Below are 12,929 nucleotides of genomic sequence, written 5' to 3'. Positions count from 1 at the left end.
TTGGATTTGTATTTTGGCATTTGCTGTGGGACAACGACCAAAGTGTCCCACAGGCTTCCACAAAGGTCAGCAGATGCTATGGAGTCCTGGCCCAGGGCTCTACCCTCTGAAGGGGCTCTGGGCCTGGGAACCACCTTAGAACAGGCCCTCTGGACCCAGCTGACTCCATGAAATCTCCCAACAGGAAAGTGGTCAGGACAGGCCGTGGAATATCTTTGACCTACAGCAGGGGTCAGTAAACTTTCTGTAGAAAGCCAGATGGTCAGTGTTTCTGGCTTCACAGGTTTTATGTTCTCTATCACAACTACTCAATTCTGACGTTACAGTGCTAAAGCAGCCACCCATGAGATGTAAATAAATAAGCAATGTTTCGTAGCAATAAAACTTTGTTATGAACTTTGTATTTATATTTGTATTTATATTTATACGAAATTTGTACCCCATATAATTTTTAACAAGTCATGAGATGGTTCCTTTTTTGCTATTGTTTTAAACAATGCTTTAAAAATATAAAAGCCATTCTTTGCACAAAAAACAGGCATAGGCCTGATTTGGTCCAAGGGCTGCAGTTTGCTGACCTCTGAACAAAGCTTGCAGGAAGGACCTGGAACTAGGTGATGGGTGCACTGTGCTCCCCATTAGAATGGCCAGGGCTCAAGATGTTTTGATCATTATGGGGCAGTCCACAAGACGGTCACCAGGAAGTTACGGAAGGAGCGGCTGGGGGCGCTGAGGTCCGGCAGGACACACAGGTGCAGAGGCAACAGTGTGAGCGACATCCTCCTGGGCTACACTTCCCTTGCAAACAGGGGCAAGAGGATACTGAAATCATGTACAGTATTATTTCAAGGACTTCCTGCTCAGAGAACAAAGCTCTTGAAAAGAGAGCCGGTTGGAAGGACGCAGCCAAGACATGGTCACAAGGGCCCCCGTGTCACCCATAATATTTATTCTTTCTATCTGACTGTTTACAGGGTAGGCAGGAGACAAGGAGCTCTCCCCTGCAGGGTGACCTTGAAGACATCATCCTTTGTGAAGAACCTGAAAACCCCAAATAAACAAGGCGCACTTCTCTTAAACTTACCTTCCAACCGCGGATATAAGACTGAATTACCAAGGTAGAACTCTTGATCTGTTGATACCTCTTTTGTTGCTGTAGGATAAAGGGGAAAGATATTAGCGGCTCTATGTACATATCTGTAATACACACACCTGCAAGGACTGAGAAAGAGGACTTGCTCACTTAGTGCAATTAACCCTTTATCTCCATGTTTCTTCTGGGAACCAATATGTAAAGAAATCCAAATATCAAATGACCCAAAATAATTACAGTTAATCCAGAGAACGCTGTAAGGATGCTACATGTAATTCAGTGATCATCACTTTAATGGAACTGTGAAAACAGAAATGTGAATCTGACCCCGCTCCTGCACTCAGGGACGTGCTACGGACACCAGTCAGCAACGTGAAAGAGAACGTCTCCTGGGAGAGTCGAGTGAGCACCAACCAGGTTCAGATACAGCCACGGCTGCCTCAGGTGGAGGGGCACAGCAAACCCAGTCAGCCTCCAGGAGGAAGGCCTCAGGTCAAATGCTGGCATGGCAGTCTCAGTGTCTGGAGGCCCTCTGTACTTCTAGGGCTGATGCCCCAGAGAGTGAAGGCCCCTGGAATCCCACTGCTAGAAGCATGAGCTCTTCCCGTATTTCATGCGGAATAGTCACCAGCACGTGGGCATCTGGGGCAAAATTTCACAGCTTTACAATGTACTGACGTCATCCTGTGCCTCTTTCACTTTGGAAATGGGGGGGAGACATGCCCTTCAGCACTCTAGACTATATTTGGGAAGCTCAGAGGACACAGGGTGATCTTAACACATGAGCAGCAAAGCAAGAGAATGCCAGAGAAAACGACCTTGGACAAGTCACCACCTTCTCTGGGTCTCCGTTTCCTCATCTGTCAAACGAGGAGCTGGAAAACCTCCCAGATTCCTCACAGAGGAATATTCCGTGTTGCAGAACAGACTACACCCACCATCTCTGACCATCACTTCTGACATCTTCTTAGTACCTCACTGTTCTCTTCTGAAATTCCTAAATGGTTTGAAAATAACTCTATCTCACTTTAAAACTCATCTCATAAAAAAACAAACAACTTATCTAATAGATGCATTAAACAGAAAATGGATTTTAAAATAATCAGCAAATAATGCAAATAGGCATGGAGAAGATGTTTGAGTTATCTGGTTGAGGAAAAATACTGAGTCTAATCACTGGCTTGGATAACATGCAGCTAACTGGTGGAGGTATTTAGCTCAAATTCTGAAGCAGATGTAACAAAATTAATATTTTCTCTGAAAGTTAGGCTATCATTTGTTTTTATTCTTCAAAATCAATAGTCCTTGTAGCTCTCACCATTGTGATTTAATGATACTTAATGTGGTGGCTCTTTTCATCGTCTGGAGATACAATAGCTCTAGACAGGGAGGAAAGGTGCTGATGGCACCCGCTCTTGGTTTGTTGCCTTGTTTCTTCTCAGCCTTCTGATGAAATGCCCCTTCCAGAGGCCTTCCTTGACCATGCTATCTAAATTTATATCCTAACTCCCTGCTCTTCTTTATCTCAGTATTCTTGTTTCCTTCCTAGCACTGACTACAACCTGTAATTGTTCTGATTATTTACTTGTTTACACCCATATTAGCCTTGCTAGAGAGCAGCCCTAGGTCAGGAATGAGGCTGTTTTGTTCATGGTGCTCTCCCCAGAGCCCCTCAGAGCAGGTATTGCAAAAACATTGGTAGGATTCAAGATAGAGAGGAATTCACTACACTTCCAAACTTGGATTTTCTTAATGATCTCAAAATGAATGATAAAAATGGTCCTTGAGGACTGGCGATTTCTTGATCCTCCTTTCTCTGGCAAATACAAAATAGAGCATTATGAATCTGCAGAAATGCCATTCTGGCACATAACGTGCTATTGCTATGTGCACAGAAGAGAACCCACCACAGCTCAGGGTGGTGACAACTGTCCTCTGCACCTCTGCAGAACACAAGGAATGCATCTACCATCGTGCTGGACGGGTTCATACGACCATACCCATACTAGTTGGTCGTACCCATTCAACTAGAGGAAGCAATTTTAAAGATACTCTCTTAAAGATCAAGCAATTTTTTTTCCTTTGGCTTAATCATTTAAGTAGCTCCTTAACTCCTCAAACTTGAACATATAATGCTAAGATGTACGACATGAGACTAGGTCAGCAACACTATGTCCTGGTTATACACTGCCTCCTAGTAAGACATTTCTGTAGGAGAAAAACAGAAAACCCTAAGGGAGATCTGATAGCAAATTCCATTCATCTTCCAACTCACTCTCTAGAGCAAATGTGTAGAATGAGAAAACATTTAGGATTAGCGTTTTTATCTCTAAAATTCATTTGTGAGAATACAGCCTTGGTTGAAGCCAGCCTAAAGGCAACCTCCAGGCCGCCATCAAACATGTTACTCTTTCAGTGAGACATCTATAATCAAGTGAGAAAGAAAATCCCAAAAAGAAATTCCATGTCCATTAAGTAAGCACACTTAATTTTTGAGTCTTTCCCCCTACTTAGTATGCTAGCTATCTGAGGACTAAAGGAAACCCAACTCTCTCACCAAACCCAGAATTCTACTCAAACGAGGCATCAGTTTTCTGGAATGAAGCCATTTTCAGTGCAGCTACAATACATGGAGAACAGCCAATTACTCTAGAAGAGTGACCCTACCGTCTAAAGAGAGTTAAATGACACTGCCCCTTCCAATCTGATGAGCAATTTCAAGATTTCAATCTCCCACGACAGGTAACTGTAGCAGTGGAAGGCAGTGTTATGACACACTAAACCCGAGCTTTCAAGTTGTCCTGGGTGCAAACCTCATCTCTGCCACTTAGTGGCTGTGTGACCATGCGCAAGTTCCTTAACGACTCGTGCCTCAGTTTCCTTGTCTTTCACAAAGGTGCCACAAGAGCACTCGTCCCATGAGGTTGCTGGGGTAACCGAATACATAAATACGACACATATAGTTAAGTACATAACAAACACTTGCAAACGAGCATCATTATTACAGATTGAAAGAGGTTGGAGGCTCTTACCGCGTATCTCCTGTACCAGGCGGCTATCACGATTTGGCTTTTCCTCATTAGCAGGAATTGTGTGCGGCATTTCCACCCCCGATAAATTTTCTGAATGAGAGTGGCCAAGTCCTCAAGACGCTGCTTCCTCAGGTCTTCTAGTTTGAATAACTAATAAGAAACGATAGATGGATGTATCAAAAGTCTAACAAAACTTCATGACATGCATGAAAGACATCCCCAGAAGTAAAAAGGTCATGATGCTGAGTTAGACACATTGAGAAAAAAAACGAACTGTCTTAATTACAGATGAAAGGAACAATAACCCTAAGAAGACTGATTTTGACGAATTCATACAAGATCCACTATTTACAACAGGATGACGCAGAATTTATGACAAATCAGAGAAGGGCTGCACTGGAAGCCCCCATTTACCTTCACGCTCTCATGGGGATACAACTACTGAGGGTACAGAGATGCTGACAATGATCCTCTCTTGAATAATTCAAACATTTTCCAGAGTCTCCAAATTTCCAAATTACCAAAGATACTGCTGCGTTAATTATACTTCATGCCAGTCTATATTCATTTATGAGAAACATTCCCTTGGAGTTCCTACGTAGAACTTTTAAGTGTCCTTAAAAATGTTTTTAATAGGAATGTTTACATGTACTTCAAATAGGGTTGTCTTTCCCCAAATTACTGCAGAATTCAGCTATAATAAAAATAGACTGAACTATATTTAGACTATAATAAATATAGACTGAACTATAGAACCCAATTCCTATGAATTAGGGAGATTATATCACCATTCCTTTAATAGTGTTGTACGATCTATTATGTGTATTATATGGTTCAAAGATTCTGATGTTTCATTAAAAATACACACGTTCTTCTACTGCCCCCTACTCTGTCATCCTCCTGGATGTCTGCAGAAAGAACAAGAATGTGCTCTCCTGGCTGCATCTTGGGTGATGTAATGAAGTTAAATATCCTGTAAGGACTTGCCTATATGATTAAAAGTTCAGAGGGTCAAGCTTTTGGTTACATACTGTTCTTGGGTTCCGGATGAATATCTTTGATCTACCAAAGGAATATTCTTCCACAGGAATCTCTAATTCATTAAACAGAACCTCCACACCAGCCCTATAAAAATAAACAAAAACAGTGAGTTTTCTGAGTTACAAAAAGACGTTATCTTTAATCATGGTATTGGGTTCTCAGCAGCATAAAAAATAGCTTGATTTCCAAGTATAACTGCTCTTTCAGTAAGCAGGCTTTTGTCAAAGATTCTTCAGACTGAACTCCACAAATTAAACCAAATCCAGTAACGCTAAAAGAATAAATTTGGGTTCAGAACTATGTAGTCTAAGAAAATATGGTATTAAAGCCAGTATCTTGATTTCATTAGCAGAGGCAATCTTTGTATCAAATATACCCATGACAAAGCACCAACCAGAACCAAGAGGGGTACAAGAAATTCACATCCAATTTGAACCCACTCAGTTAATTTTTGAAAATATTTTTAATATTGTGCTTGTGCCTCACGGCACAGGCAGAGCCCAAGAGAATGCTAAAGGCCAGATCAATGGGGTGTAATGAAGCAGAGGCCATATGTGATGGGAGCAAGGCCTGAACTGGGCTCTGACTTCTCCAGCCTGGACCCCGCTTTCAACACCAATCTTTAATCAAACTTCAACCCACCAATTTACGAACTAGGTTCCAGGCAGGGAGTGAAGATATTCTGTGTATTATATGGTAAACACGGACCATAATACGCTGGCAATTAGCAGCAGGAACAGCACCCAGATCCGACATTATCTGGGTATTGAACTGTGCCTCAGAGACCGTATCAGATATCTGGAGTTCATCTCCTTGTAATACAGGCTGAGCGTCTAACACTATATCAATGCTCCTCTTCCAGGCCAGGGCCAGTGAGAATGTGGAGGCAATAGCAAGATGGTGAGAACAAATCCCTAGTTCCTGCAAAGGCCTGTAAAATGGACATGCTGGCCTTCCTGTGCTCATTAGGAGAGCCTCTACCACCGGCAGAGAAGGGCCAGCTTCTCCGACTGGCAAGAGCAGAAGCGCGAGCACCGGACAGCCAAAGCCTGCCTTGTCTTCTGCAGCAGAATCCAGCAGCATGCGAGTTCTCTCTGCAAGTGGAGAGCTCACAGGGGCTGCTCCATGCAAAGGCCCTGCAGCAGGCCGGCGCTATCTGGGACTAGATGGCTGAGTACAATTCAGGGAAGATGGGCTGAAAGCGGCCGGATCCGGACTCTGCCCGATTCTCCAGTCCAGCTTTATCAGCAATAACACTGACTCTGAGTCCTATCTGCTCCTGCATCTGTTTCTTTAGTTGGTGAAGACCCAGGCAAAGAGCAAGACCCACACCCCCATTCGCTGTCAGTCTCTGGGGTTAAGTTAATTCCCCAGAGGAGAAAACCAGAAGCGGAGAGCAGTGATCTGAGGTGCCTCTAATCCTTCTATGATTCTACACAAATATACTTAGCGATTACAAATCCCTTCATACGAACTCGTCACAGCATATCTTTAAATTTTTTTTAAAAGTCCAAGTTACAAATGTGGATCTGATAAGCCCTGTTTGGAACTTACAATCGAGGCCTCTATAATCAATCAAGCATTAGCACAAAATGGTACCCTGATGGAAGAGGGCCCAACACAGAGGATGCATCCGACTTGCTAGAGAATTCTATTCTACTAACAGCATGTGAGGAAAATAGCATGGGATTTGCATGCTTTAAAACTTCATTATTAAATGTGATCAATGAATTTCTTACCTTGCTGGTCCTTTCCAGTGAGGCCATGTTTGTTTACAAAGCATTTTGTATCTTTCTAGGCACGGTTCATAGGCCTGCCTGAAGGCGTAGCCTGCCCTTCTCACTCGGACGTTCTCTAAAAGACCCAGGTACCTGATCTGATGACATACCAGAGCCTCGCTGAAGATATGTGCTGCTTTTTTATCATTTGGTTTGATGCACCTAAAAAATTAGAGATTTTAGGTTTTGAACTCTGTCTCTTGTGGATAGATCTCTGTTTTACAAAGTAGAGTATATAATTATTTCATAATAATTATTTATTCTTCTTGGGAAACCTAGTCACATCTTTTGAAATTATTTTAAACCATTTTACAGAAACCTGAAAATGAATATGACACACGTGTCAGTTAAGAAAGAATATACTAATGCATCCAATAAACACATGGATGAATATCACTGACATTTTGTTGTTTGAAATAAGTCTGACATAAAAGTACATATTTTTAAATTCCATTTATATGAAGTTCAAGAAAAACAAATCTATGGTTAGAAATTGGTATTGTTGTTATCTCTGGGGAGAGGTACACATGGGTACGCATGGACAGAGAAGGGGCACAAAGGAACCTTCGGGGATGATGGAAATGTTTTATATCTTGGTCTGGATGGGGTTGCACAGGTGTATACATACATAAAACTTCAACAAGCTGTACAAAATTAAGATTCATATACTCTACTGTACTGTACGAAATAACTCAATGAAACTATTAATGACACTGCTGTCTCCGTATTGCCCTGTATCTCCCTCCTTTCTACCAGGACGGTTTGCTGCCCAAGGAACGACTACATTTCCCAGCCTCCTTTGCAAATAGGTGTGGCCATGTGATCAGAAGTCTGGCCACTAGGATCACAACAGAATTAATATATGGTACTTCTCAGTGTGTCCCTTAAAAAGAAGGGTCTTGTACTCCCCTTGTTCTTCTCCTACTAACTGCTGGCTGGTAATGTAGAGCCATAGTAGGAAGCCATCCTTGACAATATGGATGAGGGGAAAACCTGGGAACCACAGAGCCACAAAACAGGAGAAGATGCTGGATTGGCCCTGAAGCCCTTATACCCAGAAGTTACATAAGAAATAGGTAAGTCTTGTGGAGGCCATTGTTATGTCTGGATCTTAGGGGTGCAATCTCTGTATCTTAATTAATACACTGTTAAACATTTATGGTTAAATCTGCCTACCTACAAGTATTAAATAAATCCTACACACATATAATATATGAACAATTAAGTCTTACCTAGTTTGACTGGTGTTTTTATGGTTCTCCTTTTACATTTACAAAAACAATGCCTACCCTTTGGCTTAAAAATAGACAACTGGATCAGTGGGTCAGCCTAGGGAGTTGAGACCTGGACACTTACACATGTGTTCAACTGATTTTCAATAAAGGCATCGAGATAACTGAATAAAAAAGAGATCTTTTTTCTTTTCAATATATGGTGCCAGAGCAACAGGATATCTACATGGAAAAATATGGACCTTAATACGAAATCTGAAACTACAAAGACTTTAGAAAAAAATATAATATATTCACAAGGGGAATGAAGGAACATTATGAAGTAATAGAATGTTCCTTAGTTGACCGGGACTGGTGGTTGTCAAGTGAATAAAATGGTGAAAAAATAACTGAGCTGTTCACCTAGGATGTGCACATATCACATCATATAAATTGTTATTAAATGAAAACTTTTTAAAAGTCCACTTAATTGAGAATAACAAAAGCAACTGACCACAGAAAGTTTCCTGGGTTTTGGTTTTTTTTTTTTTTTTTCTTTTTTGAAGGTAGGATCTTTACCTACTGTATGTTCCAACCTGACTGCAATCAAACCAGGGGGTTTTGACTGTTTACATTTGTTACTAATATAAACATTAAGTGAACAAACCACAAAAAAATGTTCTTCCCACAAGGCTCCTCACAACTGCATTTCCAAAGACAGTTATGGAAGTGATGTGTGGGTGTGTGCGCGCTATAGGAAACCTGACCTGTTAGACACACATCCCCTGTTATCTAGTTCACCAAATACACACACTGAAAACTCCAATCCTCATTGGTCTTTACTGAATCTTGAGATCTAAGGTGCCTGGAAACAGGGAAAAAAGACCAGATGCTTCTGAAGGAATTCTTTCTGTTGCTTTGAAAAATTTTAGATTGTTTTGGGAGTCATTCCTTTCTCCAAATCTGTAAGTCTCACAGAAAGATATATTATCTAACGCCAAAGTTGTAACTAAAGCCCCACTTGCTTTAATGCTGTGCTCTAAGTTGATGTAACAAGATGAGTCCCATAGAAGAGTTTTCTGCAAAACCTTTACCAGAAAAATGCTTACGTTTCTGAACATGTCATGAAACAAAGATAGAAAAAGTGAAAAACCCTACGTGCCCACAATGCAACTTCATGCCCTCACTCTGTTTTAAAATTCCTTGCTTGAAGGGGTGGGAGGGGCACTGGAGTATTTTTAAGCAAACCCAAGAGACCACATTATCCAACGGGAAGAACTTGGGTTATTCTCCATGGGGGCTATACTCAGATTTAGGCCAAGAGGGAAATGGTCTTCCTTGAACGGACCTTCCCAATGAACCTGTCAAAGAATTTCATGTGCCAGAAATACCTAATGTAGTTGGGGTTCTTGGTCTGGAGGTTTTTCATCAGTGTGGCCACAGACGCCTTGAACTGAGAGCCTGCTGTGGGAGGCCTTTTCAGGTTGATCTTGGCAGGGTTCCCTTCGGGGAACAAAGACTTGATGAGGGTGTGGCCGGCCTTCCACATGGCTTGGGACAGGTCTCGATAGAGAAGATCATTGTTCTTGTCAACAAATCCTTCCACCTGGTACAGCACCTGTGAGCAGCACAGGAAACAGCCCATGCGTCACACAACCACTGGAAATAGTCCACGACTATCCACAACGCAGCCTCTTCTTTCTCCCATCAAGCCACCCCCCCACCCCGCACAGCAGTCACACTCCTAATACGGAATTAGCCTTCAAGTTTAAATTCCATCTGTCTAAATCACAGAAGAGTTCAAAATAAATTCTATTATACTTCAGGATTTGCAAGAATAAACTCCAAAAATACTATCATAACATTTTCAAAGGATTTTAGGCTTTTTTGGTGTTGGAGCACATTTTTGAGGTTTTACTTTTCTTTTTTTTTTTTTTTTTAAGTTCACAGGTGCCAATTCTAGTCTGCTGAAAAGAAGATAGAAGAAAACAGAGATGGCACTGATATTTTCAGACATCATAAGCGGGCAGATACACTGACCAGAAAAGTATCTTTTAATAACATAAGCTAAGAAAAAAAAAATATAGAAGTACCAAGTTTCAACTTTTTGAAATTAACAGAAATTCAGATATTATATACTTAATTTTTACTAAATATATAATTAAGAATGTCTTTCTCTTTGGCATTTGCAACCTTATGTAAAAGAAAGGAGGCATTAACCTCAAATGATACTCTTTGATGACTCTAAAAATCAAGCTATTGTCAAAACTGGTTTTATCTTTATAGATCTCAGGTGACATAAATTAATTTCCTCAAATATTAAGCAAATTAATAAGTATTTTTTTTAAAAAGTAGGTATTTTCCCCACTGTTGTTCCAAAATCTCAATCTAAGAATTCAGTTTTTGCTAAGTGATCTATGCTTGTAAAACCTTACTGTCAGTCTTTAGTGACTCCTGATTTTTACTAGCAAATCTTTTATTTGTGTCAACAGATCTATTTTTATAGGATAACGGAGAGCCTGGAAACAATAAAATTGATTTTTAAGATACACTCGCACTCTTTCATTAAGCGCACTGGGTTTCCCTTTCAGCTCTCAGGTAGGATTTGGCTTAGCGTGATCCAGATTCCATTTCTATTGGACAATTACTGATTCTGTGATTTCGGCAACTCATCCTCACAAGTTGGCCCTGGTCCAAACGCCACCCCTGAGGCACGGCCTCCTCAAGGGCAGGACTGCAGGCCCGCTGGGTGCCCGCGGCTTCCCCGCACCTTGCCAGCGTAGTGCTGAATTCTGAAACAGCTGTGGGGCAGGGATGTGTCGTTGAGAAACCTGGAGCTCTTGCTCATCCTGCTCTCAAAGTGCTGGTGGGTGGCGCAGACTTGGTTGAGTTTCTCCAAGAAGGTCTCGTCGGTGACGGTGCCAGGTCTCAGGCACTCCTCATCCAGCATGGCCAGGATCCCGTTTGTGTTCTGAGAGAAAGGAAGTACAAAGGGTTTCCTTCCTTCCTCACTGTATTGTTTAAGTAATTATTCCCAATTACACTGTCAAACACAATTAACTTAGTCACCAGAAAATTCTGCTCGGTAACAACAAAAAGCAGAGAATCAAAACCAGTCACAAAAAGCCACAGAAGCCAACCCCCTTCCGCAGCCCCAGGTGTGCATGCCTGCTGGGGGGAGGAGGGGTCGCTGTCAGTCTCCCTCCCCCACTCTGCCCCCCACAGAACGGGACTTGGAAGTCACCTCAGCTACCTTGGCGGGCTGATGACTGAAATTCACACTGTTCAAAAAAGGCATATCAGACCTCATATTCCAAACACACTCAAACCCAAATCTAAACGTAAGAAACCAAATGTGACAATGCAATGTCTATGACATGTGGTCATAAATCACAAGCACAGTCTTCTAAGGCTGTTACTGGATTCATAGCTTGAGAAGGAAATTGGTTTCAGATGTTTTCAGATTGTTCTTGTGTTCAAAATACAGTTTATTTTCTGGCATTAAAAAAAAAAAAGATGTGATTCGGAATCAAGGCGATCGAGCTGTTTCAAGAGTATCTGTTTAGAATAAAATTCTTCCACATAAAATTTCAAAACGAATGTTGAACACAAGTGAGAATTTGTTGTGTTTTCAGACCCTCTAATCATATTTATCCCAAGAGCAGTCAGCCCAGCTAAACTGAATAAAAAATCCGGAATCTTCTACTTTGCTAAATTAAGCCTGCTGTTCCCCGGATGGCCCCTATGGGGCCCATACGTCTCCATTCCAAAGAGAACAATCCACTCTACGGACTACCAACTCCACCCACTTCCACCAGGCCAAAGCTCCCGGTTCCTCTCCTTCTCCTCACAAGGCCATGACCTCCTCTGACCAGCATTTGCTCATTCCACACAAAACCCCAGGGGAAGTGCGGACTCAGGAATCAAGTGTGTTCACGACAGCCCCAGAGTAAACATCATTGTTAGGTAATGCTGGAAGGAAACACTTCCTTTACGTACCCAGGCTCCTACGTGAACCTGAGTTTCTTCAGTCATGTATGCAAGGGGATTTGGGGCTGAGATCATCTAGTTAAATGAAGTGTATTACCATGGTTCTCTCTGTTTTTCCTTCTTGAAGGGAAACAATTAAGTTCAATGTTATATTTATAAAGGAAAAAGAAGTCGGGACTTCTGAAAGTTAAAGTTCTCAGAGCAAATTACTTTAGTCACAAACTACAAGGAAAAAATTTTCAGTAAATTCACTGATTTTTTCTGCATATTAGATTAGTTTTGAATTGTTTTAGGTGGAATGTTAGCATTCACCTTCCAACATTGTTCAAATATTTCAAAACAAAGCTTATTTATTAATAGAAAAAGTTATACTTCAGAATATTCGATTTAATGTTCTATTTAACTCAAGGTGCAGTTTCAGGAATATCTTAAGAACTGAGGGAAGAGACACCAGCTGCTTACATCATGTCTGAAAGGTCTTGTTACAGATGAACAGAAAGTGACTTGCCGGACACGTAGAGCCTGTGATTCTATTTCAGCACTAACTAACACTACCACTGACAGCTAAAAAGACTGTAGGACAATAAAGTCTACTCATTGTTTAAAATAAGTTTCAATAACTTTGGTATCGAGGCCAAGAGTGTGAGTAATCTTAAACATTAAAAAAGGGTTTCCAGGTTTTCACATACAAATCAATCTTCCTGCAACCAATTCAATTTATAATAAACTACAGACTACTATGTAAAAACAAAATATTTAGTAACCTTTTGGAATCTAAGATTTA

The 12,929-nt window shown here is 41.2% G+C and overlaps 1 protein-coding gene across 1 annotated transcript in view; it reads right to left on the bottom strand.

The window, feature by feature from the left end:
• Positions 1 to 12,929, bottom strand: part of MYO1B (myosin IB) — a 180,203-nt gene that overhangs the window by 20,836 nt on the left and 146,438 nt on the right. The window contains 6 exon segments of the mRNA XM_047720633.1: positions 1,085 to 1,153; positions 4,126 to 4,275; positions 5,157 to 5,250; positions 6,906 to 7,106; positions 9,547 to 9,773; positions 10,926 to 11,126. Coding sequence (XP_047576589.1) covers positions 1,085 to 1,153; positions 4,126 to 4,275; positions 5,157 to 5,250; positions 6,906 to 7,106; positions 9,547 to 9,773; positions 10,926 to 11,126 — 942 coding nt within the window.

The sequence above is a fragment of the Lutra lutra genome, chromosome 3 (genome assembly GCF_902655055.1).
Source record: "Lutra lutra chromosome 3, mLutLut1.2, whole genome shotgun sequence".
NCBI lineage: Eukaryota > Metazoa > Chordata > Mammalia > Carnivora > Mustelidae > Lutra > Lutra lutra.
The sequence above is the reverse complement of the archived record's forward strand: the minus strand, read 5'-3'. Positions and strand labels throughout refer to the sequence as shown.